The sequence below is a fragment of the Pipistrellus kuhlii genome, unplaced genomic scaffold (assembly GCF_014108245.1).
Source record: "Pipistrellus kuhlii isolate mPipKuh1 unplaced genomic scaffold, mPipKuh1.p scaffold_m20_p_1, whole genome shotgun sequence".
Taxonomy (NCBI): Eukaryota; Metazoa; Chordata; class Mammalia; order Chiroptera; family Vespertilionidae; genus Pipistrellus; species Pipistrellus kuhlii.
The window spans coordinates 72,943,516-72,969,836 of NW_023425404.1; the positions used below are offsets into that span (position 1 = coordinate 72,943,516).

Sequence of the window (26,321 nt, forward strand, 5' to 3'; positions counted from 1 at the left end):
TTTATGCTACAGAACGAATTATTTTTTTAACATGTATTGTTATGGGAAAACGCGTTTCACATAACGAACTTTTCCCATAACAAACTTGCTTCTGGAACGAATTAAGTTCGTTGTGTGAGGCACCACTGTAGTCCAGTTAGAAAAAGAGGAAAGTAAAGAGATGTACAAAAAACCCAGAGTTCTTTTACACTAAAATATTATTTTAAGGTTTGAGCTCTGTGCAAGTCAATTGGTTCTCTCTCTTTTTTTCTTGTAGGGGAGAGTGTGTACACAGTCCCCCACTACCACAAATTCTTCAGTCAAATTTTCCACATTTGGGGAATTTTCAGGGGTCAGCACATCAGAGAGTAATGGATAAGCCTTGAAGGGAGAGGGAGAGAGATAGAACCATCAATGATGAGAGAGAATAATTGATTGGCTGCCTCCTGCATGGCCCCTTTTGGAGATTGAGCCCCCAACCTGAGAATTCTTGACCAGAATCAAACCTGGGACCTTTTAGTCAGCAAGTTGATGCTCTATTAATTGAGCCAAACTGGTTAGGGCTTTCCTGGCTGCTTTTAAGATTCTCTCTTTGTCTGTAACCTTTGTCATTTTAATTATGATGTGCCTTGGTGTGGGCCTCTTCGAGTTCTTCTTGTTTGGGATTCTCTGTGCTTCCTGGACTTGTCTTTCTTTCAACAGGTTGGGGAAGTTTTCTGTCATTATTTCTTCAAATAGGTTTTCAGTATCTTGCTCTCTCTCTTCTTCTGGCACCCCCATAATGCGAATGTTGGTACACTTGAAGTTGTCCCAGAGGCTCCTTACACACTCTTCATATTTTAGATTTTTTTTTTTTCTTTTCTGGTTGGGTGTTTTTTGCTTCTTTGTATTTCAAATATTTGACTTGATTCTTGCGATTCTCTAATCTGCTGTTAGATCTCTGTATATTATTATTTATTTCAGTGTATGCTTAATTTCTAGTTGATCCTTTTTCATATCCTCACTAAATATATCAGCCTTTTCTAGAAAATTCTTATAACTGTGGGTTTTAACTCTATATCCAGTCATTTGCTTTCCTCCATTTCTTTCATTTGTGATCTGTTTTTTTGACTCTGCATTTTGGCTGCTTTTCTGTGTTGATATAGTGGCTTGTGTGCTAGGTGTCCTATAGAGCCCAGTGGCTCAGCCTTCCTAGTTACCTGAGGTAGACACTCTTGGTGCACCCTTTTGTGAGCTGTGTGCACAGTCTTGTTGTAGTAAGCCTTGCTTGTTGTTGGTATCACTGGGAGGAACTGACCTCCAGGCCAATTGGCTGTGAGGATCAGTTGTGTCTATGATGGGAGAACTTCTGTGCTGGAAACACCCTTATGGGGCGAGACTTGCTTCAGTGGGGCTTTGGCATTCACTGAGTCTGCCCCCGAGTGTGTTTCTTATGGATCTGAAGAGTTGTCGTCTGGATGGTCTCTCTCTGACCACTGGGTACACTGGTTCTTGGATCTCTAAGGAGAAAGGCCTCCCAGCAGGAGCTTCAGAGAGATCTGCAGATTCCTTCTCTGTGTTTGGGGTTTGGAGGTGCCCAGATGAGGCCCAGTGTGAAGCAGTGCAAGCTGCTGTCCAGCCTTGGGTCATCTTTTGGAGGCTGTGGGGCTCTTTTACCCAGCTTCAGTACGTTAGGTTTCAGATTGCAAAAGGTCAGGCCATTCATATGCAAAAGCCTCTGCACACACCAGCTGTGTGCAGGATGTACCCCTATTGAATAGGACTTCCTTCAGTAGTGCTTTGGTACTCACTGAGTCTATCCCTTGAATGTATTGCTTATGGATGTGTTGAGTTGTAGCCTGGCATGCTCTGAAGCTGTCCACCAGGTGCGCTGGCTCTGTTCCCAAAGTCAGCCTTGCCTGTTCCCTGACTGGGGCTCCCATCAGGAGCTACAAAATGATCTTCAGATGGCTGCTACTTGTGTTGGGCTTGGGAATGCCTAGGAGAGGCCAAGCTGTGAAGTAAGGTAAGCTGCTGCTAGTACTAGGCCTGGGGCCTGTTATTGAATGGTATGGGGCATGCTAATGCCAGCTGCTGCTTGTGTGACAGATTTTAGGAGAGTCTGAAGCCTGAGCCAAGACAGGCCATTTATATGGAAAAGCCGCTGCAAACAGCTTGGGTGGGGCTGCAAATAGGATAGCGCAGGGTTTTAGAGAATCACTAAGGGAGTGTGAACAGTGTGAGCCAGGTTGATGGAGACTCAGATATGGTACCTGCCAGTCAGTTCTGCAATGGGGAAGGTCTCAGCATAGGAAAAATGACCTCTGCAAGAACCCATATCTAGGAGAAAGCCACTCTTAGTTCTTGCTTTGATGACAGACAATCCAGTTCCTCCCTGTATGTCCGTGGATTCCCCTCGCCACTGCCCCAGTGCTGGAGCTCAGAAGTGAGTCTGTGCACCGGCCCTTTAAGAGGGACTTCCTGGGTCTCCAGCAGCCTCCTTGTCACTCAGCTGCAATCCTCACTGGCTTTTACAGCCCAAAGTTATAGGGACTCTCCCGCCTGGCACTGAAACTCTGGGCTGAGAGCCTGGTGTGGGCCTGGGACCCCTTGTTCCTCACCGAAGGCCTCCACAGCTTAGATATCCCTCCTGATAGAAAAAAAATGCTACATGTAGGTGTCTGGCCAGCTCACTCCACACTGCTGTCCCTCCTACCAGTCTCAATGTTCTTTCTTCTTTGCTTCTCTAGTTGTAGGGCTTCCATTAAGGCAGATTTCAGGTGGTTCTGAAGGATGGTTGTTCTGTATCTTAGTTGTGATTTTGACATGGTTATGGGAGGTGTGGGATATCACCTTTACCTATGCTGCCATCGTGGTTCTCTCGCCCAGAAACCATTTTTATTCCAAATGAAATCTTATATACAAAACAAAATTAAAACAGCTTCTTTGAAATGGATCTCAGCCCTTTCTACTCAGTGTTTTACTTGCCAGGGCTTCTCAGGTAATTACTAAACTGATAATGGATCCACAGAAATAATTCAGGGAACCCATGAAAACTTACCTCTTTATTTGTACTAAACACTACTTGAAATCAACTAGTTCCTTCAAGTGTAAATATAGGCCATAAACCACAAAGTATCAGCAGTACCAATGGATTTGTCAGAGAGAAATCACAGCCGCATGCATGTTATAGTGCTATCTCAAAGTATCATTTACATTTTTCACTATGTGTTGTGGTAGTTACTACACTGCCCTAAATATTGTCATAATGATGTGTTAATTAGGATACCTGTTAAGGTATTACAGTTTTGATTGATATGTAACATGTGTATCACTAATAGTAAAACATTATTCTGAGAAGTGATTCATAGGCTTTACCAGACTGCCAAAGGGATGCATGGCACAAGAAAAGGTTAAAAACTCCTGTAGAAACTCAGGTCAGAGCTCCCAAAGTAAAGTCTCTCCTTTGGCTCTAGTCTTCCTCCTAAATGATTAAAAAATCTTTATTGTTGTATTACAAATGTTCTTCCTTTTCCCCCATTGCCCCTCTCCATCTGGTTCCTACCCCACCCCAGTCCTTCATCCTCCTCCTAAATGATTTAAGGCCCTTTTTGTCTTGATGCTAAGGAGATATACTCAGTGAAGAATGAACCTCATGTGAAGAAATAATTCTTTGTTTGAAGGGAAAATATCCTGACTTTTAAAAAACATTCATTTTCTCTAAGTTCTATTTAAGACTGTCTTCTAGGAAATCTTTTCCTTTGATTCTTCAGGTTTCCTGCACCCCCTTTGTGCTTTTTCAGTTGCTTGTCACTGAATATTTATTAGTTCACAGGTCTATTTTGTCTCACCAAGTGGATTATCAAAGTGCCCTTGAGAAACTTACTTCTCAGGATGGCCAGAATAGTGTTCTACAAATAGACACTCAATAAATGCTTCCTGAGTGTAGGACTTTTCAGAAAAGTAAATTTATTTACCATAAAAGCAACATTAAAAATTAATAAGGTTAAGTAATTTTTTTTTTTTACAAGGTGGTGAAAAAAGAGGACTCTTTGATTCTGGATAGAACTTGTGAAAGGAATTAAGACACGTTTATAAATAGCTTTTATTTACTAGTAGGAATTAAAAATCTTTTAAAATAGAAAGTGATCTTTCAGATGACCTGAAAATTCTAATTTCTATCATCAGCAGGATGGCCAGGCTTTTGCTAATGAGATGAAAAACATTGCTAAATTCCTTCTAAAATATTTGATCCAGGAATTTAGCCATGGCTTATATGTGGACAGACAAGGTTTTTATGATAAAAGCTCATACAGAATAATGGAATATACATCTGTGATTTTTAAAACTATAGGATATTCCATTTCAAAGATGCTATAGCTATGGTAGTTTTTAAGTTTTCTTACCTACTGAAACCAGTTATATGAAAAATACTGCAAATCAGGCTTGTAAATCTAAATTCAAATAGCAGACCTGTGATTTTTTTAGTGAATGATTTCATGCATTCAGAATGTTACTACCTTCACTAAAAATGTGTTTTTCCCCCCCTTTCACATTTACAGATTTCTTGTCTTTTCTGAGCCAATTTGATGCTGAAGTGACTTTAAATGCCAGTAATACTAAAAATATAGCTAACCTTCTATACTAATAAAAAGGTAATATGCTAATTAGGACAGCGTCTTCCAGACAACCATCCAGATGTCCTTCTAGACAAAGCCACAGCAGCTGCCTGAGGCTCAGGCAAGCCACAGATGGTGGCTGCCACTGCAAGGGCCAGCCGGAGGCCCGAGGCTCGAGCAGCCATGGTGGCCACAGTGGCAGCAGCAGTGGGGTGATGGGGGCAGTGCCTTCCCCTGATCGGCCAGGTTGCCTCCAGCAGAAAGAGGCCAAACTGTGGCTTAGGCTGGGAGTTGAGGCAGAGGCAGTTAGGGGCAATCAGGTCGGCAGCAGGGCAAGGTAGGGGCAATTAGGCTGGCAGCGGGGCAAGGTAGGGGTGATCAGGCAGGCAGGGATGCAAGATAGGGGCAATCAGGCTGGCAGGCAGGCAGAGTGGTTAGGGGCAATCAGGCAGGCAGGCAAGCAGGCAGGCAAGCGGTTAGGAGCCAGTGGTCCTGGATTATGAGGGGGATGTCCAACTGCCGGTTTAAACTGGCGGTTGGATATCCCCCAAGGGGTCCCATATTGGAGAGGGTGTAGGCTGGGCTGAGGGGCACCATCCCGTCCCCTCCCCCATGCATATAATTCGTGCATCAGGCCTCTAGTTTGCAAATAATGATTAAAGCTACACCTTTCATTTAATTATAAAATTAATGAAGTTCTATCAATTCTCCTACATTCCTTTCAAATATATTTGCTCCAAATGTACTTGCCACTACCTTAATTCAAGACTTTCCTCCTAACTGCCTCCAATTTCCTCACCTTCCCATGCATTCTCAACATGGTCAGATTTGTGGTTTAAAAAAATCATGTCACTCCTCTGCTTAAAACTCTGCTCTGGCTCCTCATCATGCAAGATCCCAGGTTTGATTCTGGTCAAGGGCACATGCCTGGGTTGTGGTGTCCATCCCCAGGAGGGATCGTGCAGGAGGCAGCCTATCAATGATTCTCTCTCATCATTGATGTTTCTTTCTTTTTAAAAAAAATGTATTTTATTGATTTTTTACAGAGAGGAAGAGAGAGGGATAGAGAGTTAGAAACATCGATGAGAGAGAATCATCCATCAGCTGCCTCTTGCACACCCCCTACTGGGGATGTGCCCGCAACCAAGGTAAATGCCCTTAAACAGAATCGAACCTGGGACCTTTCAGTCCGCAGGCCGATGCTCTATCCACTGAGCCAAACTGGTTTCAGCTCATCATTGATGTTTCTATCTCTCCCTCTCCCCTTCTCTCTGAAAAAGAAAAAAAAAATTAGTTCATTATTTTCCTTTCTTCCTTGTTCTTTTCTGTTTTGCAGAGGTTCCACACTGAACATGGTCCTTTTTATTTAGTTATCTATTATTATTTTTGAAAATATATTTTACTGATTTTGAACAGGAAGAGAGAGGGAGAGAGATAGAAACATCAATGATGAGAGAGAATCATTGATCATTGGTTTCCTGCACGCCCCACACTGGGGATGGAGCCCACAACTTGGGCATGGGCTCTGACTGAAATCAAGGCCTCCTGGTTCATAGGTCGACGCTCAACTACTGAGCCACACCGCTGGGCTGAACACGGTCCTTTTTAAATAAAAACACAATTATTTTAATGAGCGACTCAGAAGACTATTAACCATATTAGTGTGGTCCATAATTTTAGAGTTTTGCTATGAGAATGTCATTAAATTTTTTTTTTCATCTAAGGCTCATTTTCTAGAATTCTATTCATTTACTTTACATGTTGCCAAGAGAAAGTCTGAATGAAATAAACATCCAGCCCAGAAGGAAACTTATTTGTTGCAGTGGCAATGATACGTCTAGTAATTCCAAAACTTTTTTCTATTAATTCAGTCACCTGATATTTCTTAAGAAGCTGTACTATAACTATAAAGCATTTTTTTCTCTAGCAGGCATATAAGAACAAAACTAAGATAAGAAGGGAAGTACTGCTAAATCAACTTCATAACAAATATAATTCTAATACAGCAATTATTCTAAGGGTACATGTTACTCCATATGCAATAGTATTAAAAACTATAGCCCAGTTGATGTGGCTCAGTGGTTGAGCATCAACCTATGAACAAGAGGTCACAGTTTGATTTCTGGTCAGGGCATACGCTCAGGTTGTAGGCTCAGTCCCCAGTGGGAGGCATGCAGGAGGCAGCTGATCAATGATTCTCTCTCTTCACTGATGCTTTTCTCTCTCACTATTCCTCTCTGAGACCAATAAAAATATATTTTAAAAATAATAAAAAATTTTGTTTTATTTTAAAAAAAGCAGTTAAGCCTACAAAAAATCAGATACATTATAAATTCTAAATATATTTCAAATTAGGAACATGGCTAACACCAGTTTTTTTAACTCCTCATCCTCTTCCCCCTATTAGACTTTTTGAAAGATTTCTATACATCTATAACACAATTATCAATAAGCAGTAATAAATCATTGATTCATAGCTATTTTACAAAAAAAGGTATAAACCATTTAATTTAACCCTTATGTACAATTCTTTTCCACATATTTCATGAAGTCTACATCTCTTTCACGTATATGTTTTTATCCTTAACGGAGGACATGTTTTTATTGATTTTAGAGAAAGAAAAGGAGAGAGAGGGAGGGAAAGATATACTGATACCCTAGCCGGTTTTGTTCAGTGGGCAGAGCGTCGGTCTGTGGCCCAAAGGGTCCTGGGTTTGGTTCAGTCAAGGTCACATACATTGGTTGCAAGCTCCTTCCTGCTTGGGCTCTGGTCAGGGCTCATGCAGAATGTGTTTCTCTCACATTGATATATCTGTCTTTCCCTCTCTTGTCCACTCTCTAAAAATCAATGGAAAATATATCCTTGAGCCAAAACCGATTTGGCTCAGTGGATAGTGTTGGTCTGGGGACTGAAAGGTCCCAGGTTCAATTCCGGTCAAGGGCATGTACCTTGGTTGCGGAAGCATCTGGTTGATGTTTCTCTCCAATCGATGTTTCTAGCTCTCTATCCCTTTTCCTTCCTCTCTGTAAAAAAATCAATAAAATATATTAAAAAAAAAATCCTTGGGTGATGATTAAAAAAAAAAATACAGGAATGCCCAAACCGCTTTGGCTCAGTGGTAGAGCGTCGGCCTGCGGACTGAAGGGTCCCAGGTTCGATTCCCGTCAAGGGCATGTACATTGGTTGCGGGCACATCCCCAGTAGGGGGTGTGCAAGAGGCGGCTGGTTGATGCTTCTCTCTCATCGACGTTTCTAGCTCTCTATCTCTCTCCCTTCCTCTCTGTAAAATATCAATAAAATATATTTAAAAAAAATACAGGGATATGTGAGAGAAACATCCATCAGTTGCCTCTCAGTGCCCCAAATGAGGATCAAACCCTCATCCTTTTGGTGTACAGTCGATGCTCCTAACAGCTGAGTCACCCAACCAGGGCTCATATCTTATTTTCTGTGTGGTATAGAGAAGTTTTATGATTTCTAGAACATAATAAATACTGTTGCCATTTTTATAAAACTGTGTCTAACTATGCTAATGTAAGAAGTGCCTTTCTTTTTATCTGGTGATTTAGTTTGTAGCTAATAAAAAAAAAAAGTCTCCATCAGCTCACAGGAACACATAGAAGGCTCTGGGCCATATGCCCAGGAATTTTCTGATTCATTCAGTAACTATCTAAACTTCCCAAAGGAAATATTTGAAATTCCGCTATTAAAAAAATATATAAAATGAGCCAGGCTGGCGTGGCTGTGGTTGAGCCTCAATCCATGAACCAGGAGGTCATGGTTTGATCAGGGCACATGCCTGATTGTGGGCTCGATCCCCATAAGGTGTGCAGGAGGCAGATGATCAATGATTCTCTCTCAGTGTTGATGCTTCTCTGTCTTTCTCCCTCTCTCTTCCTCTCTGAAATCAATAAAAATATATTTAAAAAATGTATTTATAAAATGCTACAAGAAAATAGTATCCATTAAAATAAGTACTTTTTCATTTGTGAGAAAATTACACATTTGAACAAAAATCTGCTCTAAAATTTTGTCAAATGTACTACTAAAATGTTGTATACATATAATCATATTAGCTGTTAGAATTCAAGAATAAATGTAAAGTACTTTTATACCTAGATTAAGAGTAATCACAACTATTTCTAAGTTAACATGTCTAGAGTGCATGTAAGAAAAATCTAATCGGTAAAAAGTCAACTGGTATTTTACATTTTTTAAGATTACTTTGCTTATCTTTCAATAATTAAAAAAAGTTAAGAATAAATCTTCTTTCTCTTAATAATAGAAACAAATTCCTTTGTGAGCCTTTAATGATATGGGCACAAAGGCAAATATGACTTGTTTAAATATTAATGACATTTTAGATCACTAAGCTAACAGTAACAGCTCCTTTATCTACAGCTCAGTTCTCTTACATACCTTGTTTATAAAAAAAACTAGTGGCTCAGTGCATGAATTCGTGCACATTGAAAGGAAATTACTTAGAAGAAATATATTAGCGCTATTCACCCTTTCTCTATAATAGAAGTGTCAACCAAATTCATGATTGACAATGACAGATTGAAAGATAAAAGTGCAATTGGTGCCAGCGAAGACTTTACAGTATATGTATCATGCATGAGCAAGTCAACTTAGCCTTTTATAGATGTAGAACAAACTTGCTTAATTAGACCTGCTTTCTGATGTAGTTAAACTTTTTCCAGCCTAGTGAAGCACCCCAACTTCTCTTTCAGGTAATTGTTAGCAACACAGCAGTAAATATCAACATGAAGCAGATTACTGTAAATCACGCAGGGAGAACAAAGGGTAAAATATTTAACTGTAGCGTGTTTGAGTGTATTCTGCATAGTGAGAAAACCTGAAGTCATTTTCAAGGCCCACCATTTCCTACTTCTTTTCAGTAGGGTCCAGTTTCTAAGCTTTCTAAATCTCCATTTTATGGCTAATGAAAAGAAAATAGGATTCCACTGAGTTTCCTATCTACCTACTCCAGGACTTCTGGGAGGATCAAGTGAGATGAGGCATGGGAAAACGTTTCACAGACATTTGGTCACAGTGTAAAGTGTTTCCACCTGGCTGTACAGCAAGTTGTGTTCCTGGGGTGAAGAAGCTCCAAGACGGCTAATCATAGCTAGGGAGAGGAAGCCAGGTGTTGCTACTTGACGTCATTACCTGGACAGAGGGAAGGACACTTAGCATGTTAGCCTTTTATATAGATAGATAAAAGCCAAAATCCAAGAAGTGCACCAAAGTTCTTTACACAGACTAAAGGAATGTTAGATGGGTCACATTCTCCGACATTCTGCTCTCAAGGTACCTTACTCTGAATCTATTCACTTTTTTATACAGAGTTCTAAAAAATTTGGCTTTCCAAATCCACATGAGATGAAAAGCAACAATATGAGCCCTAGTCAGTGTGGCTCAGTTTGTTGGGTGTCTTCCTGTGTACCAAAAGGTTGCTGGTTTGATTCTGGGTCAGGGGCATGCAGGAGGCAGCTGACTGATGTCTTGCTCTCACATGCATGTTTTTCTAAGGAAACAAACAAACAAAAAAAACACAATAAAAAAGCAATTATGAGAAGCTCTTATAGACAAAGCATACCGATAATAGCAAAAAGCAGTATCTGAGAGTTTACAAGTATGAAAATCAAAAGGAAAGCTACTACAAAAAGTTGTAAAAGGCCAAATTTGACTCTTCTAAGGTTACTGACTCAAGAGTAATTTTACCTACTTCAGGAGGCTCTTAAATCAGTATGCTAATACACTATATAATTGAAATTAATGACAACCTTGAGTCAATATAGTTCCTTCTGTTCAAGTATTAATTTTGATATCAGCCTACCTCTTTTTTTTAAAAATATATTTTATTGATTTTTCACAGAGTGGAAGAGAGAGGGATAGAGAGTTAGAAACATTGATGAGAGAGAATCATCGATCAGCTGCCTCTTGCACACCCCCTACTGGGGATGTGCCCGCAACCAAGGTACATGCCCTCAACCAGAATCGAACCCGGGACCTTTCAGTCCGCAGGATGACGCTCTATCCACTGAGCCAAACTGGTCCCGGCTCAGCCTACCTCTTGATAGGGTGACCACATCTGGTTTGCTTGGGATTGTCCCAGCTTAAGCCTGTGGTCCTGGCATAATTATTACTAGCTCTTCCCTTTATTCTTCCAAGTGTCCTGGTTTGGACTCTAACTTTTAGGGTCATCCTACTGAGTGTTTGCTACGTGCCAGGGTTTATTCCAGGTGCCTTCACTTGTCCTCATAATCCTATGAAATGGAGTACAATTATTACCCCTCTTTTAAACATTAACTAATAAGACTGAGAGGTTAAATAATTTCCCTAATATCATTCAATTATTAAGTGTTAAAGGCCTAAAGCCTATATGTGACCAACCCAGACATCTGACACCAAAGTCCTCAGATTTAAACAGTATAATACATAGTATTCTCTCCCACTTAGGAAGAGGAGTATTGAACAGGAAGAGGGAAATATGCAAGGTTTTAGAAGTATTAGGATATATATAGAGAGAGGTTTCAGCTATATATGTCTATATAGTCCTATGGTTTCCATACTCCCATAAATTTACAATACTGAAATATCAAGGAAAATCTTTCATTTTTTAAAATCCTCACTCGAGAACATGCTTTTTATTGATTTTAGAGAGGAAAGGGAGGGAGGGAGGAAAAGAGGGAGACAGGGAGAGAGAGAGAGAGAGAGAGAGAGAGAGAGAGAGAGAGAGAGAGAGAGAGAGAGAGAGAGAGAGAGATTGATTAGCTAGAGATTCAACCCACAACCTGGGTATGTACCCTGACCTGGAATTGAACATGCCACCTTTCTATATGGGACAACATTCCAACCCAGTCACATCAGCCAGGGCAGAAAATCTTGAAGTGTAAATATAGTTCAGATTTTTATGAGCATGGGCTTAGAAAACAAAAATTTCAAAACAATATTTTTCTATTTCCTCTTTCACTTTTTTATTTCAAAATTATTTTTGGGAAAAATAGTATTTGATCAGTCACATGTGAATAAGCAAACTACACAAAAAAAATTAATAACAACAAACAGCAGCCCTAGCTGGTTTGGCTCAATGGATAGAGCATTGGCCTCTGGACTGAAGGGTCCCAGGTTCGATTCCAGCCAAGGGCATATGCCTGGGTTGCCCGCTGGATCCCCTTTAGGGGGCGTACAGAGGGCAGCCAATCAATGATTCTCTCTCACCATTGATGTTTCTATCTCTCTCCCTCTCCCCCTTTCTCTCTAAAATCAATAAAAAAGATTAAAAAAACAAACATCAACTCAGAGGCTACTTTATTCTTCATTCTGAAAAAGATGCTACGTATCAGCTAATTAGTCTTTCAATGGTCATATTAAGTAGGCTACAAAAATAAAGAGGTTCAGACTTACAATACTGTACTTACTTGGCTAATCCTCACCGGACGATAGTTTTCTATTGGTTTTATAGTGGAAGGAAGGAAGGAGAGACAGAGAAAAATTCATCAATTGGTTGCCTTCCACAGGCACCTCAACCAGGGTTGGGCATCGAGCCTACAACAGAAGTACGTGCCCTTGACCCAAACTGAACCCGGGACCCTTCAGTCCTTAGACTGACACTTTATCCACTAAGCCAACCGGCTAAGGCTGTAATACTTATTTTTAACATTAAAAAAAATGTTTTATTGATCTTTTACAGAGAGGAAGGGAGAGGGATAGGGTCAGAAACATCGATAAAGAGAGAAACATCGACCAGCTGCCTCCTGCACACCCCCTACTGGGGATGTGCCCGCAACCAAGGTACATGCCCTTGACGGGAATCGAACCTGGGACCCTTCAGTCGGAAGGCCAACGTTCTATCCGCTGAGCCAAACCGGTCAGGGCTTTAACATGTTCTTTAATCTACTTAACTGTGCTCATTTAGAATGGATAAATTATTACATCCTCACAGCCCTTTCCTGTTTGTAAAGGGCTTTTCCAGATTTAATCCTCAGCAACCAGGTATGGTAGACAGATGGTCCCATTCTCATAATAGGAAGAAACTGAGGCTCAAAGAGATTAATTTGCCTAAATGCATTGTGACAGGAAACTGAAGTGGAGGAATGACTCCAAATTCTACATGGAAAGAAAGCAATTACTTCAATACTTAAGAGCAAAAGAAAAGCCTCAGACTTCCTATTGGTTAAAACAAAACAGATTATCTATAGATTCATGCTGTCTGAAAAGCAATAATCACTGGAGCCTGCCTGCATTTCTCTAGTAGCTTTAATATCCATTAAAAACTGAATAATCATGTTTTGGATCTCAAAGTATTAAATTTGCAAGCAAAAACAGGACCTATAAAAGGCAGAACTAGATTATTTTTTCAGTGGCAAATGTAATGAAAGGTGTTCCCAACTCCTCTACGATTTACCACTGCTGAGATTATTCCATAACAAGGAAACACTTTCAAAACAATTTTCTCCCAAAGCTCATTTGCCAGATTCCATAAATTAGTTGCTACCAAGGGCCTGTATCAGAGGAACTCCCAACTAAACAAAAGGCTTTTCTTCCAATCTAAAAAGGTACATTAAATACACGATGCTGGCCACATTACATAATGATGGAAAACAACAGCTGATAGCCAGTTTGGGACACATGCCAACTGTTCCCATTTGTCTGACAATATTAAAATTAATTGCTACAACACTGTTTTCAAAGAAAATCATTACCTTTAAATGAGAAAATATAATCGACTAAAATCTTAAAAAAGGCTCAAGATAATGGTGCCTCTCTATTACAATATTAGTTTTAAAAATTTTAATGTTCTGAAGTATAAGTAAACACATCTCAACAGCTTTATATATTTTCATATATTTTATTTTTTAACACTTATAATTTTGCAAGCTAGCAGTAAAATATTATCCTCAATATTTTACTAATTAGCACCGTATACCTTTTAAAGCTAACTGGAACATTGTTTCATTGTAAATGATTGTAAAATAAAATGATCATATTAAATGCCAAATTAGTCTCAAGTAACATGTGAATCATTAATTTTATCAATATTTTTGGCTTTATGCACAAAGATGTATTTCAAAGACGAACTTAATAGTAAAATCAGTTCTGTCAATCTAACAAATCAAAGTACCACAGTTAAAGCAATATTTAATCTCTGAAATTATATAATTAAAGAGGCACATATGAAAATTGAGAAATCAGCTATAAAAAAAACAAAAAATATTATGTAACTTAAATAAAGTTCCTTATTTCTTAGAAAAATGAGGAAAATTCCATGGTACAAGTATCAGATACACATATGGTTTTGTATATGTCAGTATCTTCCTGCTTTAGAGTTTGGCCTTAACAGAAAGCTATCAGAATGTTCAGGGTAATTCAAGGGACAACTGGAAGCCTGAAATAAAACTGCTCAGTGCATGAGATCCCAAGCCATTCATATAATTTTAAATGGAAGCCCACATATTTAACTTTTGTTTCCAACTAAAAAAATCTTTTGAAAGTGCGGAAAAATATCTAATTAATATATTCAATTTACTTCTACACCTTAAAAAAGGGAGTTTTTTTTCATTTCCTGTTTTGTGATAAGAGCATTCTTCAGAGCTATGAAGCCACCACTGACTGCTTACTAGCATGCCTGTTTGCATACCAGTAGAATCCAGTCCAGTTTTGCCATTTGTGGATAACTATGACAAGATACAAAAGCATGTGTATGCCATAAATAGCTCTGGCTAACAGCAAACTGCTCACACTGAGCAGATCAAATTCTCTATAAGGAGAGCAGTCTGGACCACAGCCAAACCCCACTCCTAATGTTTAAAACTGCTACATCAATTCTTTTTTTCCCCAATTTGTAAAATATATTAAGAAATAGCAGCTAAAATTAAAGTCCTTAAATATGGGAAGTATTACTAAACTTGTGGACATTTTACAAATTATTTTTATTATAAGAGCTTCCTGTTTTTACTACATAACTACTTAAAATGTAAACGTGAATTAAAAATAACTATCCTAATTTATCCAAAAAACAAATCAGGTATTGGAGAGTATTTATGTCAAAGTGCAAAAGAAAAAAAAAAAGAAAAAAAAATTGATCTCCATATGAATAAAGAAATAAACGAATGCTTATAAAGTATCCCTCTGTATTTTATATTAGTTGGCTTTAGGATATTTTTTTAAACCAAATAAACCCAACAAAACTGGAAAATACCATGCATGAATGTCGTAAGAAAAAAATTCTTAAATGACCAATGCCGAGATTAATAATAGCTGTTTGCTTCACATAACATTTGCAAAATGTCCAAGGAAAACAAGGCAACGTTCCCGTAACATGCCACAATTTTTATTGCAAAGTGGCCATTTTTGTGAGGGTAGGGAGTTTGATCTCAAAAACAACGTTCCATTTAAGGCTCTTTTATACAGAAATTGCCATCATGACTGATAAAGTATCTTTAGTGTTGCAAGACTTACATGGTAAACATAAAACTCCTACCTACACTTATTCAGTAGTGTACACTCAATGGAAAATAAAAAGGCATTAATATCAGCTACTTCTTTTAAGAAGATACGCAGGTAACAGGAATGAACACTGACTTACTAGGGTAAATTGATGACACAGTTAACACAACTTATTGGCATTCCTTTTGAAGGTGGGAAGTTAAACTCAATACAAAAAAAAAAAAAAAAAAGTGCTTTCGATGCATAGTGTTATATCTGTGCTGCCATGTCACAAAAACAGGCTTGCCAAGGCAGGTGAGGTGTATGAATGCTGAAGCCTCACAGAACTGCAATCAAATGCAACTATAAATAATACTGAATAAAGTTTACCATCTGACCAGTGGATAATACTTTCAAGGCATTCAATTAGCTTACCCTTTGCAGTACTCTAAGCTATTCACATTGACAATCACATTCAGTGTAGTGCTTGCTGCAAGGGAGGCATGTCCCCAGCTGTTTTGGCTATAATTTCATGGGAAGGCATTCCTTGGGTTCTACATCAAAGGAACAGCACTGAACAGTCTAATGGCAATCACTGATAGGCTGCTTACATGAATGATATTTCCTTCATCCATTGTGATGGAAGGACCCAGTGGGAAGAGGAAAAACGGAAACAAAAACCTAACACTATTCCAATGGACTGAGCTGGAGAAATGGAAGCTCCTTATGATCCACATGGCACTTGACTGTCATTTTATAAGGGTTTTCCTTCAAGTGAAACGACTACATTGCCTCCCAATTTCTCTCCAAGGGTTGAACGGTCCTTTATGTCATCCAAGCCATTTACTTGCCACTCATGTTTAATACCTAAAAAGAAAAGAAAAAACGTGACTCATGACCTTATTATAATTAAGAAAGAGTAATTCCTCTGCACAAAATATTCCATGTTTGTACCTGTAAATTTCTTCTTAATGGCATCTTTAGAGCTAGCATAAATCATCTTGCTTTTTAAAGGTGCACTTTCAGGAGCCCTACAGAAGGAAAAAAAATAATTGCTGAATATCACTTAAAAGAAAAACAAAAGGCAAAACTGACTATGTTAATAACAATCCTTGCATTTTAAAAGTACTTTTTTCTTTTGTTTTTACACACCAGAATATAAATACTAGGTCTTCTTTCTTAGACTCTTTTGTTTCGTATGTGGCATCGTATAAAGCATATCGGCAATCATTCAGAGGTAGCAACTTCACAAAAGATGTGTAGGGGTCCTCTACAGTATCACCAATGTCACCCACCAAGATCTGCTTTGCTTCCTCTACAATTATTTGTCTTTTGTCATCGCTTAGACAGAAGAGAACTGCTTTCTTTCTTTTTTTGATCTCTTCTTGTGTAGAAGATTTTCTTACTTTCATATCATTAAAAACTTTGATGACTTCATCATTCACTGTAACTCCAGAAGCCTAAAAAAAAAAAAAAAAAAAAAAAAAAAAAGAGAGAGAGAGAGAACAAACAGTAAATCAGAACTAAGTATTTTGGTTTAACCAAAATTACTATTTGCCTGGAGAGGATTCACTTTAGTCTGGACAGCAAAAATTGCACCTTCCCGTGCAAGCAGTCCAATCCGGATTTGCCACATTTTAAGTGCCAGCATATTATGCGTCTAAGGATTCTAACTCATCCTGCCCCATCCATCCTTTTAAAGGCGGCTTGCTGGTTGAAGCAAACGGGAGGCCGATGGAAAGGGACAAATACAAGCTGTCCCATCCCTGACATGTTTCCTCTTTCACTGGGTGATGTCAGAGCTTCGGGAGCAGCGGCAAAAATACCTTCTGTATTGTGTCAACTCTGCGGGCCTTAAAAAAAAAATACCACTTGGATTTCAGTTAATGCTCCTACTATTTTTTTTTTCTTAAAAGTCATCTAGCCAGTGCCGCTTCCTCATAAGGAAAGAGAATCAGTGTGAGCCCCAAACCGCCCACGGCGTCCACATCACCGCCTCCGGCGCGAACGCAGGCTCCGCGCTAACGGGCCCGGCGCACGGGCTTTCCCCCCGGGAGAGCGCGTTAGGGAGCCGTTCCCCACCGCCCTGCGCTCCCCGAAAGCGTTCTCCCCGCAGGCCGCCCGGCCCCGCACCCAAAGCCTCCCTCCGGCAAGGCCCCGGAGCCCGGACCAATTTTAGAGCCGCGCGTGTTCGGTGGAGCTGGGCGGCGAAGGGCAAAGGCGGCGCCCCGGCGGCTCCGCAGCCTCGCCCGCGCCGTCACCGCTCCCGGGGCCGCGCCGCCGCCCCCCGCCGCCGGCACAGGCCCCCCGCCCCGGCCCTCCCGCCCCCAGGAATCCGAGGAGCGGCTGGGCCCGGCCCCGCGGCGGGAAGGCCGGCCGGCGGAGACCCAGCCGCGGGGCGCCGCGCAGGAGCGCCCACCCTGGAGGCCCAAATCAGGTTAAAATGGCGGGCTCCCTCCCAGGCTCGCCGCGCCCGGCCCCGGCCCCGGCCCCCGGGTCCCCGGGCCGGCCAGCCCCGGGCCGGCGCGCCCGCCTCACCATAGTGCCCGCGGCTGTGGCTGCGCGGCTGGGCTCGGCGGCTGAGGGCGGAGGCGGAGGCAGAGGAGGAGGCGGAGGGGCGGGAGCGGCGAGTGCGGGGCACGCCGGGAGCTGCAGCCCGGGAGGCGGCGGCGGCTGGGGGGCTGCGGGCGGCGGTCACGTGGGCGCCCGGCGGCCCTTCCGCCTCCGCCCCGCCCGCGTCCTCGACCTGACCCGGCGCGCGCCGCCGCCGGCCGCGCCCGCCTCCCGCCTCCGCCCGGCCCCGCCCACCCCCGCCCCGGCGAGCAGCTCCCGAGGGGCGTCCCGCGCGGCCTCCGGGCGCGGAGCGTGTGAGGCGGGGCCCCCGAGGTGCCCCCGGTGCCCCGGCGGTTTCCCTGGGCGGAGGGGCTGGACTCCACCCCCTGAGTCACTGTGGAAAGCCCCCGTGCGCGCTGGGGCGAACCGTCCGCTCTCCGTCCTCCAGGGACGGGAGGGAAACCCCCTAGGGGTTGGTCACCCAGTGGGCTGGGTCACTCCGGGAAAAACAAAAGGAAAAACAGGTGGAAAATCACCGTCTGAAGCCCGTGGCTGAGATAATAGGGGGAACGTGGGCAGTAACATCCCACGGGGACACCCTTTGTGTGTTAGGCCTCATAGGGGCGGAGTGGGCTCTTCCCTGCAAGCCCAGCCCGCACAGCGGCGAGCAGATCCCCTCTTCGGGCCGGGCGTCACCCCCTCCTGGCTGGCACAACGGAGCCAAGGCCCTTCTCTAACTAACCTTTTCCTGTTTACAAGGATGCCATTTGTCATAGAAAAATACTTTGAGGAAAATGTTCATAAGTATTTAAAGGAACTCATGAAAACGTTATAAATGAAACACTTCAATTAGGTATTTAATTACTTGGGCTGATTTATCCTACCTTTCTCCTTAACACTTACAATTTTTTACTTTACTTCATCTGTAAATTGCCGGAACCTTCCGGCAACGAACAGTACCTGATTGAGGGGGTGAGGATGAGAAAAAAGAAAGACAAGAAAAGATGGGGTCGGGAGGACTGAGACTGAAGTCTGCAGCCCCGAATTTTATTTTTCCAACCTTTAAGTACAATTCTGAAGGAGGAAATATTTATTTCAGGCAATCATACAGGTGGCCGTTTCTGCTAACATGATGAGTTCCTGTACAGATAAGTTCCTTCAGCACCTGACCTTTTACAACCACCTGACCTTTCACAACTCCTTTTACAGCGCCTTGTGTGTCAGCAGGCTCCTATCAATTGTTTTACCCTAAAGCAAAGACATCTGCAGTTAGCAGCATTCCTAGAGGTGGTAGTAATTTTCCACTTAGGTTAATGGAAAAGGGGGGCAATATGAGACCTGTGTTCTACACCCATGCCTGCATTCAGGCATATAGGACCCCCTGCATTCAGGGCAGATCCCCACAGTAAATTGGCAAAATGAGTTTAAAACTCTGATCAGTAGTGAAACTGATTTTGTGAAAAAAAGACTTGCACTAAGAAGGTAGAATTTTTATTGCCTGAACATGTTGGGAACAGAATAGTAAGTCCAGATAAACTTTGAAGGAAGCTAAGCCAGAAGGGCAGTGTATTTGGGGGCAGGGATTTGGAGAGATGTGGGTATTAATGTTGGCAGGGCCCATCTCTAACTTCCCCGGCTTTCCATCCCTGCAGACCTTAGTTGCTCTATGTGTAAAACAAGTTCTGATGAAATGATCTTTAAAATACTCTCCAGCTTTGAAGTTCAGTTTCTCAGGAAAGAGTGGATATACCTTCTCAGGATTAAGTAAGTTTAGGGATGGAAAATCATGAAAAGGTGTTATGTCCTAGTCTATACAAAATGATAAATTCTTGTATCCAAAATTCAACATATTTTATTTTTATGCATGTATGTATGTATGTATTTATTTTTAAAATATATATATTTTATTGATTTTTTACTGAGAGGAAGAGAGGGATAGAGAGTTAAAACCATCGATGAGAGAGAAACATTGATCAGCTGCCTCCTGCACCCCACCCACTGGGGATGTGCCCACAACCAAGGTACATGCCCCTGACTGGAATCGAACCTAGGACCTTTCAGTTCGAAGGCTGATGCTCTATCCACTGAGCCAAGCTGGTTTCAGCAAAATTTAACATATTTTAAATGGAGGTTGCCCAGCAAACATAGATCTGGTTTTTATGTCCATTGTTGTGTTTATTTTCTTAATGGGAAGAATGACTTGGTTTAGAGATTAAAAAAAAATTGAGAAGAAATTTCCCAATATCTAAGCATGAATCCCAAGCAAGTAGACAATACTTTAACATATAGCTGGAACATTATAGTTTATGAAACCTTTCACTTTATCTCTTTTAAAAAATATACTCTTATTGATTTCAGAGAGGAAAGGAGAGGCAGAGGTAGAAACATCAATGATGAGAGAACCGTTGATCAGCTGCCTCCTGCACCCGCAACCTGAGCATGTATGCTGACGGGGAATCAAACCCCAACTTCCTGATTCTTAGGTGGATGCTCAACCACTGAGCCACGCTTTGAAATTCCATGGAATCATGGAGAAGGTTTCTCCAGGGCTCCCAACATCTGCTATGTGTGGGTATCAGCAATTCTCCTTCCTATACTCTTCCTCTCAGGGATCCCCTCTCTTCTCAGCCTTTAAATATGCAGCAAAGCCGAAACTGGTTTGGTTCAGTGGATAGAGCGTCGGTCTGTGGACTAAAAGGTCCCAGGTTCAATTCCGGTCAAGGGCATGTACGTTGGTTGCGGGCACATACCCAGTGGGGAGTGTGCAGGAGGCAGCTGGTCGATGTTTCCCTCTCATGGATGTTTCTAGCTCTCTATCTCTCTCCCTTCCTCTCTGTAAAAATTCAATAAAAAATAAAAAAATAAAATGTATTAAATATGCAGCAAAGAGATCCCACAGAGGCCACAGCCCTCACAGAAGGTAGATCTAAGGTCACCTAGATTCGGTGTCGGAACCTCTCCCACCAAAGGTGTTAGACACCCCCAGTTGTGACATCAGCTCCTCTCCAAACCTCCCTGCTCCTTTACCTTCCCTAAGCAGAGCTCATTGCCCATGCTCTAGATTCTTTTCCTGAAGATATTTTTGTCTTTGCAGATATTTTTTTTCCATCTTTTTATTAAGGTAGTATATGTGTACATATCTTACCATTGCTCTTTGCAGATATCTTTGATACCTTGAAATGACTTGTTTATGTGTTCTGCCGCCCTACTAGACTGCGAGCTCCTTATGAATCTGAGTTCTATTCATCTTTGAATTTCTGGAACCTGGAACATAGTGAGTGCCCAATAAATGGTGTAGTAATGAACGTAAGATGCTTCAGTGCCATTAAGAGAACAAAAAGGAAGCTCTTGAGGACGGTGAGGTCTTTCTAAGTGTCTTGTGAGGCTGGCCCTTAGAACCCTGGGTCAGTAGCAATTCCTTCTCTTCATACCTGTTATTTATAACACCTACCACCGCTTACGTGGTAAAGGGACAGCATTATCAGGCATTGCTGCATGAATTTTGGCCCTGTGTTGTGGAAGGATCTAAATGTTAAATACCGCCGAAACCGGTTTGGCTCAATGGATAGAGCATCGGTCTGCGGACTGAAAGGTCCCAGGTTCAATTCTGATCAAGGACACGTACATTGGTTGCGGGCACATCCCCGGCAGGGGGTGTGCAGGAGGTAGCTGATTGATGTTTCTCATCGATGTTTCTAGCTCTCTATCTCTCTTCCTTCCTCTCTGTGGAAAATCAATTTTAAAAAAAATGTTAAATACCTATATTAGTTTCCTGTGGCTGCTGTAACGAATCACCACAAATTTAGTGGCTTAAAAACAATGCAGACTTATTGCCTTGCAAATTTGGAGGCCAGAATGATTCTTATGGGGCTAAAATCAAGGCTATTGGCAGCACTTGATTGCTTTTGGAGACTGCAGAGGAGAATATGTTTTCTCACCTTTTCCAGCTCGGAGGCTGCCACGTACCTTGGTTTGTGGCTCCCAGACAGCAACGGCACCACTCTCATCTGCTTTCGTCATCATGTCTCTGACTCTCTGCGGCCTCCCTCCTCCACTTCTAAGGATTACTGGGATTAGTTGGGACCCCTGGGTAATTCTAAATCTCCCATCTCAATATCATTATATTAATCACTATGTTCTGGATTCTGAGGTTTAGGATAGGGACATCTTTTGGGGCCATTATATTTTCTACCACACCACATATGTTCTCTTTAGCAATTTCAAGCTCAAACAAACAATTAACAGTTATGGTCCTGAACAATCCAGTACTAGAACATACATCTAAGCTCTAATTTTCTCTTTGCTGGACACAGGGATGGCAGAAAGAAACAACCATGAGGAACCAAATGAGAGTAACCTCGAAGAGGATGGATCTAGCCTGGCTGCATGGCTCAGTGGCTGAGCGTGGACCTATGAACCAGGGAGTCACAGTTCGATTCCCGGGAGGGGTCAGAGCATATGCCTGGGTTGCTCTCCAGTGAGGGCGTGCAGGAGGCAGCTGATTCTCTCTCATCACTGATGTTTCTCTCTCTCTCTCTCCCTCTCCTTTCCATTCTGAAAACAATTTAAAAAAGAGAGAGCCGAAACCGGCTTGGCTCAGTGGTAGAGCTCAGTCTGCAGACTGAAAGGTCCCAGGTTCGATTCCGGTCAAGGGCATGTACCTTGGTTTCGGGCACATCCACAGTAGCTGATCAATGTTTCTCTCTCATCGACGTTTCTATCTCTCTATCTCTCTCCTTTCCTCTCTGTAAAAAATAAATAAAATATATTAAACAAAAGAGAGAGAGAGAGAGAGAGAGAGAGAGAGAGAGAGAGAGAGAGAGAGAGAGAGAGAGAGAGAGAAAGGCTGGATCTGAATGGAATTTCAGCTCTTACACAGTAGTGTCATTTACTTAACTGCTCTAAGGGTTTTTCCTCATGTACACCTTCTCCCTCTTGGGATCAGGGTGAGGATCAAGTGTGATGGTGTATGTAAAGCTTCCGGCACAGGGATAGGAACCCAAAGGCTGTTGTTACCCCCAGTGCAGAGTGAGTGAAGTGAGAGCATGATTTTCCTCTTACAGGCAGCAGTCATGTGGCCTCCCAAGCCTCATTGTATTGATTTGTGAGACTCAGCTAAAGTGAATTTACTCAAGAGTCCTTAGGAAATTGGAAAAGTGAATACCTCCTAATGCATATTCTCCCAAGAAATGATCTTGATGGAGTTCTGTGGCCTGTGAAAGTTCAGGATCATTTTCCAAGTGCTATCTAAAACAATACATTTGGAAGGCTCTGCAGAAAAATTCTGTTTGAGCCCCACTCCTTGTCAAGACACATCACTCTCAGCTCCCACAGCCACTTCCTGACAAAGACACATGTAAGCATGAAGACACTCACAGCTTCAAAATGTACCTTTCTACCCACATGTCTCCTTTATTCTGACACATCCTTCCTACCCCATGCCTGAGCTAAAAGACTGCTAAGGAGTCACGCCACGTACTTTTCTAAATTCAAGTTTGAGCTTATAACTAGGAAATAAATGCAATGGGCCCTGGCTGGGTAGCTCCCTTGGTTAGAATGTCCTCCCTATGCTTTCAGGTAAGATCCCCAGCCAGGGCATGTACAAGAAGCAACCAATGAATGCATAAATGGGTGCAACAATAAATCAGCGTTTCTCTCTCAGCATTCTTCTCTCTCTAGAATAATCCTATATAATAAAAAGGTAATATGCAAATTGACCATCACTCCAACACACAAGATGGCTGCTCCCATGTGGTCAAAGATGGCCACCCCCATGTGGACACAAGATGGCCACCACAAGACGGCCAGCAGGGGAGGTTAGTTGTGGGCAATCAGGCCAGCAGGGGAGGGCAGTTGGGGGGGGACCAGGCCTGCAGGGGAGGGCAGTTAAGGGAAATTGGGCCAGCAGGCAAGAGCAGTTGGGGGCAATCGGGCTGGCAAAGAAGTAGTTAGGTATCAATGAGGTTGGCAGGGGAGTGGTTAGGGGATGATCAGGCTGGCAGGCAGAAGTGGTTAGGGGCAATCAGGCAGGCAGGCAGGTGAGCATTTGGGAGCCAGCAGTCCTGGATTGTGAGAGGGACATCCCAAATTGGAGAGGGTTCAGGCTAGGCTGAGGGACCGTGCGCGCGCCCCCTCTCTTCCCCCCTCCCCCCGCATGAATCTCATGCACCAGGCCTCTAGTAATAATTATAGAAGACCTTTCTAATAAAAAGAAATGTAATGGGAGATGTGTTGAAGTTTAATTCTGTGACTCACTCTCTGAGCCACAAAACTCATTTTGGGTTTTACATGTCTCATCTCTAATTCTTTTTAATTTAGGAATATGACCTCACAATGAAGGAATTTAGCAGTCTATGTCATGTGAGCAATAAACTAGAGGATAGTAACAGTGACATGTAGTAAATAGTGAAATGTAGTTTAAACAGTTTCAAATTCTACATATATAAATGCCTGTTTTAGATTATTAGCTGACAGACACATTTATCAGATCCACTATTAGTTACTTGTGATATTAATTCAATCATGATAATAAGTAGCAACTGGTTACCTAAATTATACAAACCATATACAAAAACAGCATCTGAGAAAAGCAACTTCCTGGTAATTTATTTAATGTGGAAATCCTTTGTTTGCTCTTTGATATAGAAAACTTGGAAATTTTGATGAAGTCTAGTTTATCTAGTTTTTATTTTGTTGCTTGTGCTTTTGGTATAATATCTAAGAAACCATTGCCTAATCTATGTTTATAAAGATTTTCTCTCTTGTTTTTTTGTAAGAGTCCCAGTTTTTTATTTAGGTCTATGATCTATTTTGAGTCTTTTTTTTAGTATGGTGAGATAGGGCTCCAGCTTCATTCTTTTTTTCTTTTTTTAAAAATATATATTTTTATTGATTTTTTACAGAGAGGAAAAGAGAGGGATAGAGAGTTAGAAACATCAATGAAAGAGAAACATCGATCAGCTGCCTCCTGCACACTCCCTATTGGGGATGTGCCCGCAACCAAGGTACATGCCCTTGACCGGAATCGAACCTGGGACCCTTCAGTCTGCAGGCCAACGCTCTATCCACTGAGCCAAACCGGTTTTGGCCCAACTTCATTCTTTCACATGTGGATAGCCAATGTCCCAGTATTGTTTATTGAAAAGATTATTCTTCTCAGATTTGTTTTTATCTTTTTAAAAAATATATATATTTTATTGATTTTTTACAGAGAGGAAGGGAGAGAGATAGAGAGTTAGTAACATCGATGAGAGAGAAACATCGATCAACTGCCTCCTGCACACCTCCTACTAGGGATGTGCCCACAACCTAGTTACATGCCCTTGACTGGAATCGAACCTGGGACCTTTTAGTCCGCAGGGTGACGCTCTCTCCACTGAGCCAAACCAGTTCCGGCTCAGATTTGTTTTTAAATACCATTATAGGTATGCCAGCAACCACATTCTAAAATTATGAATTAAACTGATAACAAGAAAGGATTTTTTCTTGTATTTCACAGCTGGAATACTTATGCATCTAAAAATTAATTTTTTAGTAAATATATCAATAGAAACTTATTTATTCATTCATTTAGTATTGAGTTCTTATTTTTTAAAAAAATCATAAATATATATATAATAAAATAAAATAAAATAAATATATATATATATTAATGCTGAGGGGTATTCTTTTATTTTATTTTATTTTTATTTTTTACAGAGAGGAAGAGAGAGGGATAAAGTGTTAGAAACATCGATGACAGAGAATCATTGATCAGCTGCCTCCTGCACCATCCCTACTGGGGATGTGCCCACAACCAATGTACTTGCCCTTGACCTGAATCGAACCCAGGACCTTTCAGTCCAAAGGCCGATGCTCTATCCACTGAGCCAAACCGGTTTCGGCAGATATTTTTTTCTTCATTGATTTTTATTTTATTTATTTTTTAAAACATATTTTATTGATTTTTTACAGAGAGGAAGGGAGAGAGATAGAGAGCTAGAAACATCGATAAGAGAGAAACATCGACCAGCTGCCTCCTGCACACCCCCCACTGGGGATGTGCCCGCAACCAACGTACATGCCCTTGACCGGAATCAAACCCGGGACCTTTCAGTCTGCAGACCGACGCTCTACCACTGAGCCAAACTGGTTTTCGGTTCTTCATTGATTTTTAGAATGAATGGAAGGGGTGGGAAGAGACACACACAGAGAGAAACATTGAAATGAGAGAAACACATTGACTGGTTGCCTCCCGCACGTGCCCAGACTGTGGTTGGGGATTGAGCCTGCAACTGAGGTATGTGCCCTTGACCGGAATTGAACTAACAATCCTTCAGTCCCCAGGCCAACACTCCAGCCACTGAGCCAAACTAGCCAGGGCTAAAATGAATTTTCCTCAAGAAAGTATTTATATGAGAAATTCCATTAGGATGATTAAATTTCTCAAACATTTTTTTCTGTACATTACTGTTAGATTATTTCTTCAATTTTCTTTTCTTTTTAAAATTTATTTCTTGATCTCATTAGTAACCATTCATTGTTTAATAACATTGTATTTAGCCTTCAAGTGTTTGAATGTTTTTAGGTGTTTTTTATTGTATTTGATTTATAATTTCATTCCATTGTGATCTGAGAAGATGCTTGATTTTAATCTTCTTGAACTTGTAGAGATTTGTTTTGTGTCCTAACGTGGTTTTTGTGAATGATCCATGTACACTTGAGAAGAATGTATATTCTGCAGCTTTGGGGTTAAATATTATATAAATGTCAATTAA

General features: G+C 41.5%; 1 protein-coding gene and 1 pseudogene across 7 annotated transcripts in view; both read right to left on the minus strand.

Moving 5' to 3' along the window:
- Positions 1 to 253: 253 nt before the first annotated feature.
- Positions 254 to 408, minus strand: LOC118709588 (annotated as a pseudogene).
- Positions 409 to 14,901: 14,493 nt separating this feature from the next.
- Positions 14,902 to 26,321, minus strand: part of LOC118726610 (cofilin-2) — a 112,066-nt gene continuing 100,646 nt past the window's right edge. For 5 of the 7 annotated variants that reach the window (XM_045585352.1, XM_036451584.2, XM_036451648.2 and 2 more), the window contains 3 exons: positions 16,165 to 16,472; positions 15,967 to 16,043; positions 14,902 to 15,879 (listed from right to left, as the gene is read on the minus strand). In XM_045585352.1, coding sequence (XP_045441308.1) covers positions 15,767 to 15,879; positions 15,967 to 16,043; positions 16,165 to 16,472 — 498 coding nt within the window. In that variant the 3' untranslated portion in view covers positions 14,902 to 15,766. Of the gene's footprint in view, positions 15,880 to 15,966; positions 16,044 to 16,164; positions 16,473 to 17,550; positions 17,710 to 26,321 lie in introns of those variants that run through there. The other 2 variants (XM_036451669.2, XM_036451603.2) reach the window with 2 other exon arrangements.